Here is a 21,460-nt window from a genome sequence, read left to right as displayed (position 1 = left end):
GCCCCGAGCCGTCGCCGCCGCCCCGGAGCGGGCGCCGTGGCTCCCCGGGAGCCGCCGGAGAAGCCGTCCCCGGGCCGCGCGGCCCGTCGCTGCGTCGCCTGCCTCCCCCCTCTGGCGACGGCGCTGGCGCCCTGGCTCCCCGCAGCCCGCGGCCGCCGGCCTGACTGGTTGCTGTCCTCTCTCCCGCAGTGGGGAACATCCCGTACGAGGCCACAGAGGAGCAGCTGAAGGACATTTTCTCCGAGGTTGGGCCTGTGGTCAGTTTTAGGTGAGATCTCCCGTGCTCCCCCAAGCTCATCCTTGTCCGGTTCCCCCAGGACGGTGGGTGCAAATTAGGTCCTTAGCCCCACGCGCCAGTTGGGTGCATAAGGCAGTGCAGAGCAGGCTTTGCAGAAACACGCTTCAACCAGGCAGGAGCAGCGCAACGCTGTTGCACTGGGCTTGAGCATGGGTGGAAGAATGGTGTCACCAGCACTGTGACACATCATTTTGATTTTCCTGGAGAGTTTGTTTTCCTGGAGAGTTCATGACAGCTGTGTTCTGGGCGCAGACATCGAGGTTCACTCTGTGCTAAGCTCACCAGGAGTTGTAGGGCTTAACAGCCCAAACACAACAGCATGAATATGGGCATACTATTTCTGTGGCCTGGAGGTGGGCTGCCTTCCTGTGGCACGGAGCTGGAGCTGTTAAGTCCTCAAGTCCTGAACAGGCTCTGTGTAGAGCGCTGGGAATGTAGGGCAGGAGCACCCAAGTGGCTCTGCGGGGATGTCTTCCTGGCTCAGCACTGGGCTCCTTAGAGCTCTGAGCTGAGCAAGGGCTTGGGAGCAACTGATGGTTCTCCAGGAACAGCTCTGTGGTCTGAAGAGCAGCCCTCATGGAATGAGAAACATGGCTTGGTGTCACCAGAAGCGCAGCGCTCAAGCTGATAACCTTTCTGGAAACCCAAGCTCTGGGAACAGCCATCGGCCTGGATCTAGGAAGCCTTTTGGCTCTGGCTTAGGGCTGACTGTCCCACACCTTAAACTGTGCCAGCTGCCTTCACTCTGTGCTCCTCAGTGCTCCTGTTTGGTGTATCCCAACAGCCTGTTCCCAGGTGAGGGGGAGCTGAAGGCATTAAGCACTCTCCTCAGTGCTTGCACTGCCCTTAGTGGTGGTGGTTCTCTCTTCCTTGTTGTCCAGGCTGGTATATGACAGGGAGACAGGAAAGCCAAAGGGCTATGGCTTCTGCGAATATCAGGATCAGGAGACTGCTCTCAGTGCTATGCGGAACCTGAACGGACGAGAGTTCAGCGGCAGGGCCTTGCGCGTGGACAACGCGGCCAGTGAGAAGAACAAGGAGGAGCTGAAGAGTGAGTCTGAATTTTGTGGTGGAGAAAATTGATGCCATTCTGGGCTGGCCTGTAGTGCTGGGAAACGTGCCATCTGTTCTGTGACGCCGGTGAGAGGGAGACCTCGTGGAGCTGATCTGCTCCAAGTGACGTAACAAGTACAGTTTTGCAGAGGGGTGGGTGGGCTAAGCTGTGTATTTTCTCTCCCAGATGTTCTCGCTGCTCTCACTGGCTACCCCTCCCCTTCCTGGTGACTGTGGCATTTCCTTTCCGATAAGCACATCAAATACACCCAGCTCATGTTGCCTTCTAAAGCAAGGTCACAGCTTGTATCACAAACTCTGTTGCAGGCTTGGGCACAGGTGCTCCCATCATAGAGTCACCCTATGGGGACCCTGTCAATCCTGAAGATGCCCCCGAGTCCATCAGCCGGGCAGTTGCCAGCCTGCCACCTGAACAGATGTTTGAGCTGATGAAGCAGATGAAGGTGAGTGAAAGTGGAGGGCTGTGCTGCCTGCTCTGCGTGTGGGCTCGCCCCCTTCCATCAGCAGCCGCTCGTGCCCTCGCAGCCCGCGTAGGCTGCGCCGGAGCTCTGATCTGCGCGTTTCTCCTCAGCTGTGTGTCCAGAACAGCCCCCAGGAAGCCAGGAACATGCTGCTACAGAACCCCCAGCTGGCTTATGCCCTGCTGCAGGCCCAGGTGGTCATGAGGATCGTCGATCCGGAGATCGCACTGGTTTGTCCCCTTGTCTGTGGTTGTGGGATATTGGTGGGAGTCTGTTGCGGAAGTGGGGAGTGGAAGAGAACTTCTTTCTCTGTCTTCTGCTCCTAGAAAATCCTGCATCGCCAGACCAGTGTTCCTCCTCTGATTCCAGGCAACCAGCAGGCAGTGCCAGGACCAGGGCCTGGGCCAGGACCAGGACCAGGGCCAGGTCCAAATGCCCAGCTGAACCCGCAGAATACCCCGTCGTCACAGCCACAGCCCATAGTAAGAGCCTTTGAGACAGATTTGCTGTGCCTGGCATGGGTGCACGTGGGAGAGCGGGGTATTATCAGTGCCAGCTTTCCCGGGCTGGGACGCGTGTGCCTGGTGACGGAGCTTTGCTGAGGTCTGGTTTCTCTCCTGGGTAGGGTGGCATGCACGTAAACGGCGCTCCTCCTCTGATGCAGCCGCCAATGCAGGGGGGAGTGCCGGCCCCAGGAACGATGGCAGCTGCTGTGCAGGGCCCGGGCCCTGGCCCCATGGCTCCGGGAGGTGAGTGCCTGGATTTCCTGCACGGTGCCCAGGCTGCCGTGGGCACACAGGTCCCGCAGGCAGCCTGGCTGTACCTTGCCCCTAACCGGAGTGTTTGGCCCTGCGCAGGTGCCACTGCTGGAGCAGTGCGTGCTCCCGTACCGTGGGCTGCGATCGGGGCTGCTGCCAGCAGTGGTTCAGAAAGATGGCTTTGCTCGGTGGCGAACTGACACCGACAAAATAAATCTCTGGGTGCCGCCAGGAACTGGGAGTGGGGCAGCTATTCTGAGCCAAAGGAATTGGTAAGTTGTGTAGGGACAGTCGGGAAGGGGTCTGATCTCTGTTCATTCCCTCTCAGGTGGGATGCAGCCGCAGGTTGGGATGCCGGGAGGAGGGCCTGTGCCGTTGGAGCGCGGACAAGGTAAAGCGCATGTTTATTAATGCTATGTCTCACGCGAGCCTCGCTCCGGTTGGGGCCAAGGCCGCAGGTGCTGAGCAGCACTACATCGGGAGAGCCCCTGCCAGCTACCCGCAGCCTCGCTAGCCCCGGGTTTGGAGATGGAGCAGCTCCCGCAGTGCTGGGCTGCGCCTGGGTTTGTTCGCTTAGGCGCAAGGCTGTGGTAACAGCTCTCCTGCTTCCAGGGCTCCAGCATGTGCACCAGCTTGCCTCCAGCTTGCTCTGCACCGTGTTGTGCAGGCGCGCCCTGGAAGTCAGGAGAGCCGCCGGTCCCGCAGAGCCCCACTGAGGGGGATGTGCCTGTGTTTTCCGTCTGTCTGTGAGCCCGTGTCTGTCCCTGTGCTTGTGTGGGCAGGGAGAGCTTGCTCTTCTCCAGTCCCTGTCCTGCTCCTTTGCTGTCTGGGCGCTGGGAAGCAGCTGTGTGGCCGCGGTGTCTGCCCGAGTCTCCCTGTGCTCTCTGTGCCGTGCCCGGCAGAGGGAGCTGGGCCTTTGCTTTTGCTTGCGACAGTGAGTGCGAGGCTTGGCAGGGAATTTCCCAGTGAGTGATTGCTCGGCCCTCCCTCCGCACACGTGGTCTGTACAATGCAGCCCTGGAGCCAGATTCCTTACGATTCAACCCGTTGCGGGGCTGCCCTGTCAAGGCAGGCACCGAGTTTAGCACAGCCAAGGCATTCCTGTTCTTCCAGTAGTAAGGCATGCAGGGAGCTAATATCTCTATTGCCTTGATTTGTGTCTTAGGCCCTGTGTCAGGAACACAGCAAACCTCTCTTGAGATCCTTCAGCCTTACATATCTTAAGGGCAGCTGACTCATTTTCTCTGGGGGGTCGCTGTCTCCCTGAGAGCAATCCTGCAGTTCTTGGCAGTTTTGCTGGTACCCCCCAGCAGAAAACTGGAGGGCAGACAGAAAACTGGAGCTGGGGAGTGTCTTGGGAAGCTGTGGGCAGAGGCAGAAGCTGGCTTGACTCGGTGTGTGTTGCAGTGCGCAATGTTGCCCCACAACATGCCAGTTATTTTGGCGGGACATCCCGTGTGGGGTTCGGTCTCCTGGCCTGCACGTGCTCACAGTGAGCAAGGGCAGGGCCTTGCCTAGCTGCACAGATCTTGCCGAGGTGGTTGTCGTGCTCGTGGTGTCAGAGTTGGCGATAGTGGAAGAAGCTGATAAAGCCAGGCCTGCAGCAGGCAGTGTCTCTTTGAATAGGTGTTCTGGGGGACCCCAGGGAGCAGAGCTGATTGTGCAGGCCCCTGTGGGCCTCAGCAGCGCTGTTCCCAAGGCTGAGTGTGTGTGTGCATACACTATTTACGTGTCTGCTCTTCTCTTTTCCTGCTGCTTGCCCAGGGAACCTGCAGCTCTCGCCCGTGGGACCTGCCAGGCCTGCGTCTATCGAACGCGTTCAAGGTATCCCTGCACCTGCCAGCTCCCTTCCCTCATGGAGCTTGTTGTGGAGTGCACAGAGAGCAGCTTTCACCCCACTGCGCGCAGGGCCAGGGACTGGCACATCACTCTGCATAGCCTGGCAGGGTTAGGAGGAGGCAGGATTTCCTCTGGGGGCAGGAGGAGAGAACAGGCTAGTGCTGTGCCCAGAGAGTCACCAGTGGAGAAGGAGAGCCTACCCAGAAAGGGTCTTTGCCTAGGGTCCAACCCCCTTTGAGATGTCACTAACAGGAGCCTTCTAGGTCTTGCTTCTGCTCCTAGCCCCCCATCAGCAGGGTGTTGCAGCTCACGCTCTTAGGGATTGCCATGGGGGTATCCAGACGCAGTTTGGCCGCCTGGTGTTGTAAGGAGCCTGAGGTAGAACCAGAGAGGGGAAAAAAAGGGCTGGAATTAGCACCCAGGGAAGGGGCTTTGGTGTGCTCTCGCCTTGTCCAAGGGGCTGCTCGCCCGGCAGTCAGCACGGCCCACCCGCCTGCGTGCCGGGGAGCAGTGAAGCCACCCCCCGCTCCAGCCCTGAGGGCTCTGGGGGGCAGTCTCAGCACAGCTCTGGTCATGCCGATCCTCACGAGCTCTTGTGTGTCTCCCTGGCAGTGCCCATGCCAGACCCGAGGGCCCCTATGCAGCGTGGACCTCTACCTGCTAGTGGCCCGCCACCTCGAGGCCTTTTGGGAGATGCCCCGAATGACCCTCGTGGAGGGACCCTGCTCTCAGTCACTGGAGAAGTGGAGCCCAGGTGAGGGGAGAGGGAAGGAGAGGAGCCCTTGGCACTGCCCCCTGCCCAAGGGTGGCCTCTCCCTGAGGGCAGGGATGGCATGAGCCTTCTGGGAGTCACTGCTGCCTGGTTGGAGGCCTGTGTGCTGCCAACCACAGGGACCAGCCTGTTTTCCTGGGAATGGGGCATCTCCAGGGCAATAGCTGCAGCCCTGTGACATGGGACTGACAGCACCCGTCCCTGCGCCAGCCTCGCCCTCCTTCCCCATGGCCGGCTTCGGGGGCGATCCCAGCGCTCTGCCCAGACCATGCCAAGCCAGCGTCTGACTCACACTCTCTCGCTTTTTCTCCTCCTGCTTTGCTCTCCTCGTCTCTCTGCGTCAGAGGTTACCTTGGGCCGCCCCACCAAGGAGCCCCTATGCACCATATGCCTGGCCATGACAGCCGTGGCCCCCCCCATGAGATGAGGGGGGGACCCATGGGAGAACCCCGACCACTGATGGGAGAGCCGCGGGGGCCCTTGATGGATGCTCGAGGTGAGAGCGGGGGCATGAAATAATGGGTGGCTTAAAGCAAACAGACGAAAAGTCTAGAGTGGAGCCCGCTGCCCCAGCGCAAGACATAGGAAAGGGGTTTGGGCAGTGAAATGACCCCAGGACAAGGAAGGACAGTCTGACAGGGCAAAGGACTTCGTCCAGGCATGTGCTCTTTGCCCCCAGCCCTGCGCCTTCCCAGCGTTTGCTAGCCCCCCAGGCAAAGGAGGCAGCGGGCTCACTCCAACTCTCCCTGCAGCACAGCTCCCTTCCACAGCTTGCCTTGTCTTTCCTCTACAGTTGGAAGAGATCCACGAGGGTTGGAGCCACGAGGGTTGGAGCCACGAGGCCTGGAGCCCCGGGTGATGGAGCCACGAGGCCTGGAGCCAAGGGGCATGGAGCCACGGGTCCTGGAGCCACGAGTGCTGGAAGCGAGGGCCATGGAGGCCAGGGTCATGGAGCCCCGGGGCCTGGAGCCTCGAGGGCCTGGTCCCAACCCACGTGGCCCAATGCCTGGTGGGATACAGGGTCCTGGGCCACTTAATATGGGAGCCAGTGGCCCACAAGGGCCCCGCCAGGTTTGTACAACACTTCTGCCTGGCTGATCTGGTGCCAGTGGTGTCATGGATAGGGGCTGGGTGGGGGTGTATGTGTGCGGCCAAGTCCAGAGAGCCCCTTACACCCTCTGTTGTGCCCACAGGTTCCTAACATGGCAGGGGCAGGCATGCAAGGAGGGGGCATTCCTGGGGCAGGGGTCCAAGGAGCTGGTCAGCCTGGGGGCTTTAGCCCTGGACAGAGCCAGGTCACCCCGCAGGATCATGAGAAGGTGAGTGGACAAAAGAGAAAGGCTGAGACACCTGAGGAGGGGAGGGGGTGGTTCCTTACACTCCTTGCTGTGGCAGAGGACAGCCTGCCTCAGGGAGTTTGTGCTGGTGCCCCTCAGCCTCGGGAGGTACAGTTCCTGCTGCATTTGGAGCAGGTGGTTATTTCACCCTGGTCTGCTCAGAGTTTGGGCAGCACCTGGGTCCTGCTGCACAGGAGAATTGATCCCACCAGGACCCCCCCCTTCCTGGCTCCAGTAACCTGGAGTTGCTCTGGCAGACAGCGTCTCTGATTCTCTCCTCTCCCTACAGGCAGCCCTGATCATGCAGGTTCTGCAGCTGACAGCAGACCAGATCGCCATGCTGCCCCCAGAGCAACGGCAAAGTATCCTTATTCTAAAGGAGCAAATCCAGAAATCCACGGGGGCACCGTGATAGGTAATGACAGGGGGGACAGGGCAGCCCTTAATGCTGCCTCACCCTGCGCCTGTTCCTCTTCAGTGAATCGGAGGGCTGGTCTGCATGGGGCTGCCCTGCCTTTCTTCTCGGTGCAAGGGCTCACTCTGCCACCCTTGGTTCTTGCAGGCTTGGCAGGCATGTGGTGAAGATGCCGTCCACCTGGACAGAGGCGACGTTCTGAGGCAGCTGCTTCCCATCACCGTCTGAGCTGATGCTGCATTTAGGGAGAGGTTTCTCCTCCCCATTCAACGTGTTTTGCCCTCATTTGTCCTTTTTCCTCTGTGTATATTTTATGATGTTTGAAATAAAGTGGGAGGAGGGTTTGAGTAAAGACCTGTCTCAGACTGCCTTGCGTGACCCCACTATGGAGGCAGAATCGGGACTGTTGGGTGCTGGGAACAGCCTGGCCTGGCTCCAGATTAGTCTGAACCACTCAGGTTCCTCTGATTTCCTCAGCATCAAGCCACAGACTACATGTGGCGTTTCTTACAGGCCATGCTGTTTGTAATGAATGTGGTGGAAAGAGCACCCTGGGGATGGTGGGCTGTACAGGGGTGGTGTGTGGTGGGAGGTACTTGCACAAAGCCTGCAGGGAGCTGAAATTGTCACCTGGGGAGACTGATGGGGGACCAGGCTGAGGTAGCCAGTGCTGGGACTGAAGAGCCTGTCTGGCCTGTAATGCCCATGCAGGGTGGTCATGCTTACGTCTGCCTTCCCAGGGGCCACACTGCACAGCTGCCTGCATATCTTGCAGCAGGGATGCTGCGTTTCTGCGTTTCTCTACGGGAAGGTGGCTCTTGCCACTGGATGAGGCATGCAGACTGCCCAGAGAAGGTGACCAGTTGGAGATGGCAGCATCGAGGCAACCTGCAGGAGGTATTGAGGGGTGTAAGTGAAAGTAAGTGAAAGTATACAGAAGTAGTCGCATCCTGGGCACCAACCTGTGCTTTATAAAATGCTTGTTTGTCTCACTTGTCTTCCCTGGGACGTGCTGGAGCAGTGTCCCCACCTAGTGAGGCCGTGGAGTTTGGGGCTGAAGGACAGAGCCATGAGGTCTCCCCGTTGTGCAGGCTGAGAACCTTGCTGCAGGCTGGCCTGGCTGGCCTTAAGCTTGCCTGGGGCAGGGTGGGGAGCTCGTCTTTCTGTCCCTATCGACTGGGGTGGGAAGGGCTCTGTATCCGATTGCTGTATCGCTTACAGCACCTGCCTGCTCTGGGAGCATGTTTTTCCCCTCATCCCTGAATATGTCTGAGCAGAATTTGTTGCCTTTGCATGAGCCGCATTTAAAGTCGATCCTCACTGCTCTGTGCCCTGGTTCATGCCTGGCAGATGGTGCAGGCTTGGCTCAGTGTTGGTTCCTGCGCAAGGAGGGGGCTGGCCGGCAGCCAGCCACATCTTACATCTTAAACTTCTCTGCCAAGGGTTGGTTTATGGCAAGCCCAGCCTGGCTGTTGCAGCCCCATAAAGGGGGCAAACAACGGGCTCCCTTTGTACCTTCACAGACTTTGGCTTTTATTGCAAAGGGCAGCAAGTTTATGTTACCCTTTTACACAAAGAACTGTTTAAACACAAAGAGGGGCATGTTTGACCCCTGATGACTGCTCAGCAGGTCCAGCTCCCGTCCCATCCCACTGTCCCACAGTTCTGCCCAACCTGCTGGGCGCTTCAGCTGCCATCCAAGCCTGCGTACTGCTCCAGTAACGCGGCATCATGACGCTTCCCCGGTTCTCTTCATGGAGGACTGTGCTGAGCTCTGGGCCCCTTCCCCTCACAAGGACTTCTTGTAGACTGGATCAAGAAGGCAGCAGTCTCTGAATCTAGGGTTTCTCATGGAGAAGGAATGCCTTGCTATGTCTTGCCTGGGTCTGATGCAAGTGCTCTTTAGCTGGTGCTTAGCCCTGGCCAGGCTGACTCAGTCTGAAAGGGCATGCAAAGACCAGCTGGTTGTCCTCTGCAAGCCATGGTCGCAGCATGGATCCCGCTTAGAAGTTTTCCTTGTTGAAGTAGAATTGAACCTTCCTGGGGTCCAGGCTGGAGTGCTGGTGACAAGACTTCTGCAAACTCTTTGCTAAGGCCTCTGGCCCGCACAGGAACACACCAACCACCGACCTGCGAACAGTGGGGGGCTGTTAGCTCTAGGGAGGAGGAGGTGTGCTCCCTTGCTGCAAGGCACCTCCCCTCGGGTGCATTGGCTGCCCTTGCTGCAGCCTGCAGGGAGAGGGGATGAATGTGTGCAGCAAAGAGGTTTGTCCACCGCTCAGGGAAGAAGTGATTTAAACCCACGATCTGCAGGGAAGGTGCACATCCCCTCCCAAAAGTCTGTGCTTGCCCACCCCTGCAGTGATGGTTGGCAGACGTGGCCAGGGAGGGGAGGCGTACAGCTCTGGAAGGGATGTCCCACCTCTGGCACCCTACTCCTCTGCGTCCCAGCTCTCACCTGGGGTGGGCAGTGGCCACCGCTGAAAACTCGGTGTTCCACATGGGCCGCCCAAAGATGGTTTTGTGCCTCAGGCCGGTCACCGTGTCTGTAGCAGTGTCAAAGTTGAGCGCTGCATTGTTGGCCTGGGGAGAAGGGGGAGAGTTAGGACCCTGCTCACCACCACCAAGCCCACCCTAATTAAAGTCCCTCATCATTAGGGAGTTTCCATTGATGCTGTCCACCAAAGGCCTGAGAGAGGCAAAGCCCATTACTTAATATCTCTGCGAGCTGTTAATGTGTTCTTCCTGTGTCTGCTCCCCATCTCAGTCCCCAGCTGAGTTATGCCGTGTCCCCCCTTGCTCTTGTGCCCACCCACAGCTGACTCACAATGCTGGTGTCCCAGCCGGTGAGGAAGAGCCGGTAGGTAAGAAAGTCTGCCTTGCCGGACTCGGCCATCTTCTGTTCCAGCGAGGCAAGCAGGTCATTGAACCAAGCAAAGGCCCCCGTGTCCCGGCAGAGCCAGTAGAAGTAGATCTGTGAAGCAATCGCAGAGGGGAAAGAGGCATTACTCCAGTCAGAGCAGAGCAGGGTTGGTGGAAGGATGCAATGCCCAGGATCAGGAAGCTGAGTGCCTCCGAGCATGGAGAAACCTATGGTGTGGGGACAGCGGCTGCTGCACCTGCTGCAGCACAGGGGTGGCCGTAGGGCCAGCTGGTCCCATGGGGCGCCTGTTACCTTCTTGGTCTTGAGGGCCTGGTCAGCGTGCTGGAACTTGTACCAGATGGACTTCAGGATGGAGGCAAAGGGGGTGACCCCGATGCCTGCTCCCACCAGCATGGCCACCTCGTACTGGAACACGTCTTCGCTGGCAGTGCCGAAAGGGCCATCCACCTCGATCCTGGCCAAGACAGGGTCTGGGTAAAAGGTACAGCTTCCCTGAATCCCCAGGACGGTCCCTTTAGGGGCTCCCCAGCCTACCTGGGCATCTCTGGCTTCTGCTGCTGGAAGGTGTCAATGACGCTCTCCGTCCAGTCCCCAGCTGCCCGGATGTGGATGGAGAAGTAGTCCTCTTCAGGCGCTGAGGTGAGGGTGAAGGGGTGCCACTCCAGGAGAGAGACAGTGGGGCAGTTGACAAAGATGTACTGCCCCACCTCCATGTGGAAGCCCTTCTTCTGCATCTGCAGCTCCAGCACTCTGGAGGGGTGCATGATCACCTGGGAGGGCAAGATCTGGGGCTCAGCACCCAACCTGGCCCTGGCCCTGCCAGGGCAAGGGGCTTTCGCAGCAGCGCCTGCCTGCCTCCCTGCAGCCACCCAGCATGGAGCTGCAGAGACGTCTCTCTTCTGCTGCTGGTTGCTGCAAAGGATGGAGACAGCTGAAGATGCAGGCTCCAGCATGACCTACCTTGGTAACAACCACCTTCTGCCGTGCACGCCAGACCCGAAGGATCCGCTCAAAGATGTAGAGGAGGACTGGGGCCAGAACCCACTTCCAGGACTGTGGGGGCAGAGGAGAGCAAAGAGCTGGAGCATCTCGGGCCAAGTGCTCCCACTAAGGGGAGCATGCCAGGGAAAAGTTTCTCCTCCCCCGCACCTGATGGCCACGGGGTCTGTGTGCGCCCCCAGGCACGGCCTGCCGCTGGCCCTACCTCCGCGGGAATACTCCCGAACTCGGTCTCTTTGCAGCAGCGGTGCCTGCAGTCCTTGTCGGTGAGGTACTGGGCGCAGTGCCGGGGGTGCGCCTCCTCCATGCTCTCCTCCGTCTGCCCGCGCACCAGGCCACTGCAGGGAGGCGCGGGGTGAGTGGGGGGGGCTTCCAGGCCATGGGGAGCGAGGCAGGATAGGGCCGGTGAGGGGCTGGGCTAACGGAGGCTGCAAACCCCTGGTAACCGAGATCCCACAGCCCGTCCGGGGCTGCACCACCCTCCCAGGGAAGATACAGCCACCCCAAGCCTCCTAAACTGGTGTTTATGGCATTGGCCGTGCTGGTCCGCCTGCCCTGAGACAGGCTGGTGCAGTGGTTTCGTGCCTGTCCTGGGGGCAGCGGGAGCTGCTGGGAGCTGCCCCGCCAGCTCCCGCGGGCCCTTGGGGTGGGTGCTGGAGGAGCCTTACGCGATGCCGTGGATGACGAGGCCGGCGAAGTAGATGATGAAGAGGTGGTGCGTGTACCAGAAGACCTCGAAGTAGTTCCTGCGGATGAACTCGGTGGAGGATGTGACCATGAGGATGAGCGCCAGCGTGATGATGACTCCCGTCAGCCCTGGGATGGTGGTGAAGGCCATGTACTCGGGGGTCTGCAAGGAGGGAGAGGCAGGGGGTGAGGTGGGCGTGCGGGACACACGGCACAGGGGCTGGCGGTCGCGGACCGGCGCTCACCGTGCGGTTGGAGTGGATGGGGTTCAGCCACTTGTTGCTCTGCAGGTGCAGCTTGGAGACGACAGCGGCGAGGCTGCCATCAGTGGCTTGCTGGCTGCGGTTGTAGCGCTCCAGGTTGAAGAGGTGGGCGATGGTGTGCACGGCTGGGGGGGGCAGAGACCGTCACTACGCCTGGCCTGGGGGAGACGACTCTGCACCCCCCAGCTCAGCTCAGCGCAGAGCGGAGCAGAGGGTGCCCAGCCCGGCCGAGGGGGGACAGAGGGGCTGGTGGCAGCCGCGTACCTGTGAACAGGGCCAGCGTGTAGGCCACCAGCTTGTGGAAGGTGAGGTTGTGGTCGAGCTGCTTCCTCAGCGTGCGTCTGCAGCACTGCATGGAGAGGAGTGAGGGTGAGAGCTGGCTGGCAGCATGGCATAGCTGTGCTGCCTGCACTGCCCATGCTGCTGTGCCTGCTGTGCTGCCCACACTGCCTGTGTGCCCATGTTGCCCGCACTGCTGTGCTGTGCTGCCTGCACTGCTGCACTGCCATGCTGCTAGGCTGTGCTGCCCATGCTGCCCGTACTGCTGTGCTGTGCTGCCTGTGCTGCCCACACTGCTATGCTACTGTCCTGCGCTGCCCAAGCAGCCCACACTGCTATGCTGCCGTGCTGTGCTGCCTGCACTGCCCACACTGCCCACACTGCTATGATGTCATGCTGCACTGCCTGCACTGCCCACGCTGCCCACGCTGCCGTGCTGCATTGCCTGCGCTGCCCACACTGCTATGCTACTGTCCCGTGCTGCCCAAGCAGCCCACACTGCTGTGCTGCTGCACTGCCCACACCACTATGCTGCCATGCTGCCCACACTGCTATGATGCCATGCTGCACTGCCTGCACTGCCAATGCTGCCTACACTGCTATGCTGTGCTGCCTATGCTGTCCGCACTGCCCACACTGCTATGCTGCCACGTTGCGCTGCCCACACTGCCGGTGCTGGCACTCACGGAGCAGGTTCCCCGCAGGAAGGAGAGCAGGTTGCGGCACACGGGCAGCAGGATCAGCATGCTGTTGAAGTTCAGGCACTTGGCCGATGCCCGGGCCCACGCCAAGGCGGACTGGGGAGAGCGGAGCAGAGGCACGGGGTGAGCATGGCTGTACTGTGCCACGGCAGTTCATGGGGGTACGTCTGCCTGCCCCCCACGCTGCCCCACAGGGCTGCCCCCAGCACTGGGCAACGTGGGGCTGGGCTGCGCTGGGCTGGGACTGGGACTGGGGCCAGGACTGGGACTGGAGCCAAGTGATGCTTGGCTGGGGCTGGGCCGTGGGCTGGGACTGAAGGATGCTGGACTGGGACTGGGTGCGGGAGTGGGACAGAGTGATGCTGGGCTGGGACTGGGGTGGGACTGGGACAGAACGTTGCAAGGCTGGGATGGGGACTGGGATGGCACAATGCTGTGCTGGGATGGCGCTGGGATGGCGCAGTGCTGTGCTGGGATGGGACTGGGATGGTGTGATGCTGTGCTGGGACAGGGACTGGGATGGCGCAGTGCTGTGCTGGGATGGGTCTGGGATGGTGCAATGCTGGGATGGGTTGGGACTGGGATGGTGCAGCGCTGTGCTGGGACAGGATGGGGCCTTGTACGGTGTGTGCTGTGCCGGCACAGGACAGGGCTGGGTGGGCGCGATGCTGGGCCTTACCCCGAGGATCTCCCTGGTGTAGAAGTACCGCTCGTCGCGGTCGAAGAACAGAAAATAGTACGTGAAGAGGAAGATGTTGATGCCCAGCCAGGCGGCCTGCGGAGGGAAAGCCGAGGCCTTCGCGAGCGCTGCCCCGTGAGGGACCCCAGCCCCAAGCCGACCCCAGCCCCCCGCAGCTGAGGCTGGTGTGGCCTCATCCTGCACCGCGTGGGGCACCGGAGGGCGTCAGGACAGCGTGGCCCCTCCTGCTTCCTTACGGTAAGAGCCACAGTGGCACAGACGGGACTTGGGGCCAAAGGTGGGAACAGGCGTGGGAGTCTTGCAAAATAACCGTCTCATCGTCAACTGCGCATCATTCGCACCGAAAGAATGAGGAAAGGAAGATAGCGAAAATATCTGCCGCGGCAGSTAGGTTATTGCTCAAGGGAGGGTCCTCAGGCAAAGACAGTGAGAGGCCGAGCAGGGTTGGTGATGGGAAAACGTCTGGGAGGAGGAAATTTCACAGGGTCTTGGCTTTCCCAGCCTTGCTGCTTGGCTTTCCCCCAGCTGCCAGGTAGTGCCGCAGCGAATCTCTGCTTCCTTATGAGCACGGCTGAGCCTGGAGTGGGCTCAGAAACAGCCCCCCATTTCCATACTGGCCTGGATCAGCACAGTGTCCCATTTCAAAGATGTAACTTTTTGCAGAGCTCTTAAAGCCAGTCTGTCTGAGGTTGAGTTTTAAAAAATTAAATGCCATTTAAAAAATAAAAATAACCGCAGAGAAGTTTTCTGCGGACCCTTGTTTCCCCAAGCATTTGGGGGTGGCTGTTGTGGCCCGTGCGCGGCAGGGCGCCCCAGCTCCTCGCGCGCCGAGCAGCCGGAGAAACCCCGCTGCTCGAGCGAGCTGCAGCGCGGCAGAGGAGGATTTTTGCTTTGGCTAAGGGATCTTCACCAGGGGATGCTCGTGCCCTCATGTGAGAAGCAAACGCACCGCGGCCTCGCGGCTCCCTCGGGAGGGATGCGCCAGCCTCTCCTCGCCTCGCCTCGCTGGGGTGGCTTGGGGATCTCAGGTGTCCGTGCTCTGACTGCGACGGGGCAGCCAAGAAATGAATAATTGCTGCAGGTTTCACCCAGCAGCCTGAACACAGGGACCACGTTTTCTTTTAATCTAGGTTTCCTTAACAGAGGGCCAAACCCCACCACTTCACTGGCTTCCCGCTTTCCATGCAAGGTCTAGGTTCTTGTAAGCAGCAGAGATTTCTATTCCTCCCCGCAGCAAGCCCCAGGCAGGGGATTTTGTGAAGCCCAGAGTCAGGGCAGCGCTTCAGCCTGGATTTATCCCCGAGAGTCTCCGGATCGAAGCTGAGACTGTCCTTAAGTCGTGCCCAGACCTCTGCCCCTCCTTAAATCCCTCCGGCTGATTCAGCGGCGCCGCGGACCCGGCGCACCAAACCCGTCCCCTCAGCCCCGCCGCGGAGCGAGCGAGCGAGCGGCACTTACAATCACGGCGGCCGAAAACCAGTGGTTGACCAGCCAGTTCCCCATGCTGCCGGCGGTCCCCGCGCTCGTCCCCGCCGCGCCGGCCGCCCCGCGGGTTTTATGGATGTGGCAGGCAGCTCCAGCCCTGCCTCCGGGGCTTTCCCGCGGGAGGCCTTTGAGGAAACGCGGTTTTGATAGCCGCGCTCCAGGAAGGCAGGGACTGCGTCCCGGCACCTGCAGCCCTCCCAGCTTCCTGCACCTGCGGTGAAGCTCATTTCCTCCTACCCTTGGCCGGACGAGATGCCATCGTGCAGGGCGCGAAGGTGAGGCGTGGGGCAGCCCCGTGGCAGGGCCGTGTCCCCTCGCCGGTCCCGCTCCGGGGGCCTCGCGGAGCAGTTTTGCTCAGCAGTGGTGCGGGCACATGGGAGACATGGGGACGGTCCCATGTGGGCTGTGGCCATGGGGACGGTGGCAGCCAAAGCCCTGGCGGGACGGGCGCAGGGAAGCGGCTTCTCCCCTGCCTCAGGGCATCTCCAGCCCCGCAGTCGCAGGGGTGAGATGCTTCGGGGCATGGTTGCCCCAGGTGGTTGGGTTCCCCCCCCCCTTTTTTTTTTTTTACAGCAGTTTGGTGCAAAACGGGCCTTTTTTAAGGCAGAAACTTCCTGGTGGCGGGAGGCAAGGGGAGCGAGTCAGGCGCCCGCCCTGCTCTGCAAACGTGAGCCGTTTCGCTTCCCTCGCCATCCTCCCTTTCCTAGGAAAAACGTAAAAGGGTGAGTAACCACCCCAGGCCACTGCAGTGTGGTCTGCCCTGGCCTCTCCCTGGCAGGAGCTGAGTGACTGCGATGGTGCTGAGCAACCTCTGGCCTGGCACCCAGCACCCGCCAAACAGGGGCCACCCTCCAAAGAGGCGCCGGGGGGTCCCAGCCCGGGTTTGGGGCCAGCGCGCCCGGGTGCCCGCTGGTGCTAGCTGTCTTCTGCATCCTCTTGGCTGCAGGGTCCTGAGCCACCGGTGCCCTTCTCCCGGCAGCGGGACTGACACGCGGACTCAGAGCCACAGCCAGGTGTCTTTACCGCTCACACAGTCCGACCAGCGCCGCGGGAGATGCTCCGAGGCCGGCACACGTACCACGATGCCCCGCCGGCTACGGCCCAGCACAGCCGAACCGTGCAACGCGGGGCCACGGGAGCCGAGCGCCCCGGGCCCAGTCCGGCCACCCATCACGCCCCCCTGGAGCCCGGCACTGTCCATAACCGGGCCTGCGTCCCAGCGGGAGAAGCGTCACAGCCGGGGGTGCCCGGGGCACGGCTCAGACGATGCTGTGCCTCACCCCGGGCTCGCAGGGAGCTTCGAGGGGCAGCAGCCTGCCTGGCGCGCGCCGCCGGCAGCAGACACAGTGCAGGAAGTCGGCGACGTTGTGGTGGAAGAGCTGGCGGCAGGGGTGCAGGTACTGGAAGAAGAGGAGCATGAAGTAGATGCCCAGGCAGTAGCCGAGCAGCAGCTGCACCACGAGGAGCGGGGTGCAGATGTTCTCGTAGACGTCCGTCTTGAAGAAGTACCAGAGGACGACGAGGGCCGTGTTCTCCGCCAGCCTGGCGATGTAGTACACGGCCAGGCGGCCCCAGTTCTGCGACTTGTCGATGAGGTCCCGGTCGGCCAGCTTGAGCTGCACGGCGGACCAGCAGAACATGTTGATGCCGGCGTAGAGCAGGGTGAAGGCGCAGAGCACCACCACCGTGCCCACCCGGCTGAAGTTCTTCTCGATGTTGTCGGGCAGCCGCGTGCCGCTGCGCCAGAACTGCACCCAGGGCAGGAAGAAGACCACCAGCAGGTTGGCCAGGGCGATGGGGATGACCCAGTGCTTGAAGACGGTGCCGAAGAGCACGAGGACAGCCACGCGGGTGGAGATCTCCAGGCTGCGCCACAGCACGATGCAGAGGAAGGCCAGCGGCCGCAGCTGAACCTTGTAGTCGTCGTACTTGATCTGGATGGCCAGGACGTTGCAGACGAGCGCCCCGTAGGTGACCGACACCAGGCAGATCCCCATGAGGACGGCTGCAGGGGGAGGGAGAGCAGGGAATCAGGCCGCGGGGGCTGGTACCTGTGTTTGAACCAGGCACCGGCCCCCGCTGCGCTGACGCGGTCCGTGCAAGACCCGCTGCTGGAGGGCGAGCGGGGCACGGCTTGTGCTGCAAGGCCTGGGCGCACCCGCGTCCCTCTGCCCCCACCTGGGGCCAAGAGCCGTCCCCTCAGCCCGCGCCCCACGTTTCAGCCCCGTCCAGTGCTATGATACGAGATGCCTGTGGGCACCTCAAGAGCCACCTAGTCCTGGGGGCTGCAAAGCAAAGTTTATTTCTAGGAAATGTCAGTGCTCACTTGCGTTTAGCCAAGGGGAGGATTTCTAAGGGCTCTCTCGCGCGTTCGCATCCACGTTTGCCTCCTGCCAGCACAGAGCAAGGTCCCTGGTGCAGAGGGGACGGGGCCAGACAGCTCGGCCAAGGACAGCAGTCTGCAGTGCTGCACAGTTATGGGGCCTGGGAGAGGCTCCCAGGAATGAGGACGTCTTCCGGAGATCTCTGGTTTCACCCCAGCCTGCCCCCTACCCCAGGGCTTGCAAGGGAGACCTTGGAGGAAACCTTGTACTTGCACTGGGCAGCATCTCTGCTGGGGAATTTAGGGAATGCTGGAAATGGAGTTTCTAGGGCCCTTCATGCATCTGTAGTACTTTCACCCTCTAGTGGGTACAACGTTCTTGATTACAAGGCACAGGGGACTGTGCCAGGAGTGGAGGGTCCCCAGCGCAGCCGTCTGCACATATGAACCCACATTTTCTCCTCATCTGCCGTAAGGTTTATCTTGGTTTCTAGCCTGCTTTCTGTCCTGGAGTCTGTGCACTACCAAATGTTTGGGCTTCCAGGACTGCAGGGGAGCGAAGGTCAGCAGGGACAGGTTCTTCATCAGAGGCTAAAATTAAAAAGCTGCAAGAGCACTCCTGCGTGCAAGGTTTGTTTGCACATGAAGGCCAGAGTTACCAGTTTGCTCAGCCACACCAAGCACCTAAGCTCATAAATAACCACAGCGAGTCGAGCGACGGAGGCCAGCGGGCTTCCTTGCGTCACGAATAACTGCGAGAGCGAGAGCGTTGGGTTTGGGAGCTCCAGCTATCAGGAAGGTGCAGAAACAGATCCGATGGAAGTATTTATGAGGGAAGTTAGGAGCCCTGAGGTAGCCTGAAAAACCAAGTGACAGCCCTGCGTGTTGCYGCGGGCCCGGCACGTCGCCCGTCCCCCCCTTACCTCGGGCAGGGGGGACGTACTTCTCGAGGACGCTGATGTAGAGCTGCAGCGTGAGCTGTGGCGTGGAGCCCAGGAAGGCCTGGATGACGGCCATGCGCTTGAAGGCGTTGCGGTGGGTGGCCAGCCGGCGGGCCGAGTGGCCCACCTCCTGCTCCATCTCCACCTCATAGCCTTTCCGCAGCCGCCTCTTGCGCGTGATGGTGACGTAGGGCTCCTCCTCCTTCCCCGACCAGCAGTACACCACCAGGGCCTCCACGCACCTGCGGGGACGGAGCGGCCGTCAGCCGCGGAGGCCACCGCCTCCGTGCCCAAGTGCCGGCGGTCGCCGCCGTGATCTCGCGCCCGCTCCCGGGCTGCCGGCGCGGCGGGCTCTCCCCTCCCGCCCGCGGGAAGCCAGGCTGCTCCGGCCAGGACGCGGCCCGCCGAATTTGGGCAGCTGTTCGGCTGTGACGCAAGCCGAGGCAATCCCCGGCCCCCGGGATCTCGAGCCGAGGGCAGAGCTACGCCTGGACTGCAGAACGCACTGCAGCACGCTCCTCCCCGCTCCGGCGCACGGGCTAGAAGTGTGTCGGGGGGACAAGAACTAACTGGCAGCAAGAAAGACACAGCTTAGACATGAAACCCATAGCTGTGCTGGCAGGGACACAGCTAAAGCCCGTCTCTCCTAAGGGAAGGGGTTAATCGCCCTCTGGTTCAGTCCTCCTCCCAGTTCTGTGCCCCACTGGCACCAAACACGTCTGTCCCCTAAGGGAAGGCAAGAGAATTTTCTTATATTGAATTTAATTCCTTCCGCTGAGCAAGAGGCTTTTGCACCTCCCTCTTGGCTGAGCCCGAGCGGGGACAGCAGGGAGGGCAGAGCTGGGTGAAAGCCGGTTTTTGATACGGTCGGTTGCGACAGGACTTCCCGAGAGCCGTCCCTGTGGGGCACTGCAAGATATCGCGAAGCGCAGCTGCTTTTTGCACGCGGCTCTGCTGCCTCCGCTCTGAGAGGCCGCGACAGCCTCTCCGATCTTCACAGCCTCTTCAGTCCACTGAAGTCGCGCGTGCACGTATCAGAAGCGATTAGCAGAAGGGAGCTAATCTTTGACAGGTTTGGCTTCTGCTCGAAAATTAGTTGGCTCTAGGACCAACAGCAGATAATTATTTATGAGCAGCCATTAGGACAACAGAAGTTGCTGTTTCAGACCCAAATGGAATGAGGTTTTTGGATGAATTCTCTCCCCAGACCAGCCAGCGCTCACAGTTTATTGCAAACTCTAAGGGGAGAACAGTTTCATCCAAAAGGGCTGGTTTCAAGGACAATCAGAGCTGCCTTGCGATGCCTTGCCAAAACTTCTCAGTAGTCTGGGCTCTATTTTCAGCCTGAGGATCTGACTGAAGCAGCTCCCCCCGAGCTGCTCGGGAGGTCTCCTGCAAGCGCCCGCGTACCAGGCAGCTTCGCCGGCGCGCCGCTCGTCGCCCTTTGCAGCACCGCGCTTTGCCCCCAACCTGTGAAAAGCCTGCCGGGAAGGAAGCATCCCCGGCTGTGCCCGGAGATAAAACGTGGCGACGTGCGCCCCGGTACTCTGTGTTTATTTCCGGCGATGGAGGAAGCGCGGTGACAGCCACAGCGTTTCTACAGCTCCGTGGGCACGGCGCTCCCGAAGCGCCCCGAGCCGCCGGGGCGGCTGCTGGGCCTCTCCCTCGCCGTCGCGGGGAAGGACCCCGTGGCAGGCACGGTTGCTCTGCGCCCCGGCTGCGCAGGATGGATGCGCTCTGCCGTGCCGCCCACTTGCGAACCCGCTCATCCCAGGTGCTGGTTCAGGGCCCCGGTGCGGCTCTCCCGCCCCCCACGTCCGTGCCGTCAGGCCGAGAGGAGCCGGCCGAGCTAATGACACCCCAGGAGGCCTCGGCCCCCGGGGAGGCACCTCGGCATTCCCGAGGAGTGAGAGAGCAGCCTGTGCCCGGCTTGTGCAACATCCGCCCCCTCGGCCTCCTCTCCCCCGCTGGGTCCCGGCAGCCCGCGCCGGCCCCGCTCCTGCGCCAGGCTCTTCTCCTCCGTGTCCCATAAACTGTCCCTGCCTCCGGCCCCAGGGAGCTCTTGCCGGTGGCAGGACCCCGGCTCACGTTCACCCTCAAACCTCCCCAGCAGAGATTAGCATCTGCACTGCCAGTTCTCATCTTCTCCTCTCCTAAACGAGAAGATGACAAAACCAAAGAGAAAGGGAAGCGCCCTGCCAGCAGCAGCTACGCAAGGAAGCCTTCTAGCAGCTCGGCTGCAACAGGCTTGCGGAGCCGCGTCCTGCGCCCCAGAGGGTGCGAGTGCAGCGGCAGGGGACAGGGCAGGCGAGGGGCAGCTCTCCCCTCCGGCGGGGCCAAAGCACCTTTCTGGGGGAGGGTGACCCGGGGGAAAGCTGCTGAGGGATGGGACCGGGAGCAGGAGCCACCCGCAGGGATTGCCTCCGCCGGAGCCCGGGGGAGGAGAGGGACGGGCAGCAGCGGGAGCTATTCTGGGAACAGCAGGGCTGCTGCAGGGACGGGGCTCTGCCGCCCCCCAGGCGCCCTGCGGGGGGGCAGGGGGGGGAGGCCCCACAGGCTCCCTGTTCCCTGCTCTGCCCTGGAGCTCCCGGGCCCCCTGCAGCCCCCACGTCCCCCGGCCGTGCCGAGCCGAGACGAGCCGGAGGTCCCCGCACCCCCCAGGCCATGAGGGGGGTCCCTGCACCCCCTGTGCCTTGCCGAGCCGTGCCGGGGGTCCCCGCACCCCCCGTGCCGTGCCATGCCGGGCCGGGGGTCCCCGCACCCCCCGGGCCGTGCCGTGCCGGGGGTCCCCGCACCCCCCGTGCCGTGCCATGCCGTGCCGGGGGTCCCCGCACCCCCCGTGCCGTGCCGAGCCGGGAGTCCCCGCACCCCCCGGGCCGTGCCGAGCCAAGCCGAGCCGTGCCGTGCCGGGGGTCCCCGCACCCCCCGTGCCGTACCGAGCCGGGAGACCCCGCACCCCCCGTGCCGAGCCGTGCCGAGCCGAGCCGCGCTCACCTGATGAGCGGCCCGAGCTGGAGCAGGTGCATGAGCAGGACGAGGGGGCGGTCGCGGCTGAGGTCGCGGTGCACGAAGATGAGGGTGAGCTGCACCAGGACGGAGGGGCAGAGCACGAAGAAGACGGTGAGCGCCAGCCAGAAGCGGTCGTCGGAGTGGCCGTAGGAGAAGCAGAGGGCCGCGGCCGCCGCGCCCTCCCCGCAGAACAGCGCCGTCGAGAAGATGATGCTCAGCGGCGGCTTCGGCCGCG

The 21,460-nt window shown here is 61.7% G+C and overlaps 3 protein-coding genes across 3 annotated transcripts; 1 reads left to right on the top strand and 2 right to left on the bottom strand.

The window, feature by feature from the left end:
- Positions 1-164: 164 nt before the first annotated feature.
- Positions 165-7,306, top strand: CSTF2 (cleavage stimulation factor subunit 2; the record flags this gene model as incomplete). Its single annotated transcript, XM_026082724.1, has 14 exons — positions 165-268; positions 1,180-1,349; positions 1,679-1,815; positions 1,944-2,063; positions 2,160-2,315; positions 2,459-2,582; positions 2,920-2,982; positions 4,356-4,415; positions 5,043-5,184; positions 5,547-5,698; positions 5,996-6,273; positions 6,396-6,521; positions 6,829-6,954; positions 7,102-7,306. Coding segments are annotated over 13 exons (1,755 nt in total), but the record flags the coding sequence as incomplete, so codon positions are not given.
- A 1,267-nt stretch (positions 7,307-8,573) lies between these two features.
- NOX1 (NADPH oxidase 1) lies at positions 8,574-13,668 on the bottom strand (the record flags this gene model as incomplete). The annotated part of the gene is made up of 12 exons (XM_026082723.1): positions 8,574-9,084; positions 9,413-9,537; positions 9,782-9,928; positions 10,130-10,292; positions 10,373-10,608; positions 10,799-10,891; positions 11,043-11,175; positions 11,506-11,687; positions 11,770-11,912; positions 12,052-12,136; positions 12,753-12,863; positions 13,447-13,668. Coding segments are annotated over 12 exons (1,767 nt in total), but the record flags the coding sequence as incomplete, so codon positions are not given.
- Positions 13,669-15,670: 2,002 nt separating this feature from the next.
- XKRX (XK related X-linked) lies at positions 15,671-21,440 on the bottom strand. The gene is made up of 3 exons (XM_026082735.1): positions 21,211-21,440; positions 18,199-18,458; positions 15,671-16,957 (listed from the first exon to the last, which is right to left on the bottom strand). Exons 1-3 carry the CDS (start codon positions 21,240-21,242, stop codon positions 16,212-16,214), a joined length of 1,038 nt encoding a protein of 345 aa, XP_025938520.1. The 5' UTR covers positions 21,243-21,440; the 3' UTR covers positions 15,671-16,211.
- Positions 21,441-21,460: the final 20 nt, after the last annotated feature.

Source organism: Apteryx rowi, unplaced genomic scaffold, assembly GCF_003343035.1.
Source record: "Apteryx rowi isolate R43461 unplaced genomic scaffold, aptRow1 scaffold_59, whole genome shotgun sequence".
Classification (NCBI taxonomy): Eukaryota; Metazoa; Chordata; class Aves; order Apterygiformes; family Apterygidae; genus Apteryx; species Apteryx rowi.
This window is presented reverse-complemented; position numbering and strand designations above follow the sequence as displayed.

Excerpts from the sequence above, each read along its gene's own strand:
- XKRX (XM_026082735.1), bottom strand. The coding sequence starts at position 21,242 with ATGCACCTGCTCCAGCTCGGGCCGCTCATCAG. Across the intron at positions 18,459-21,210 it reads CAGCTCGGGCCGCTCATCAG|GTGCGTGGAGGCCCTGGTGG; the intron begins GTGAGCGCGGCT and ends CCGTCCCCGCAG. Across the intron at positions 16,958-18,198 it reads GTACGTCCCCCCTGCCCGAG|CCGTCCTCATGGGGATCTGC; the intron begins GTAAGGGGGGGA and ends CTCCCCCTGCAG.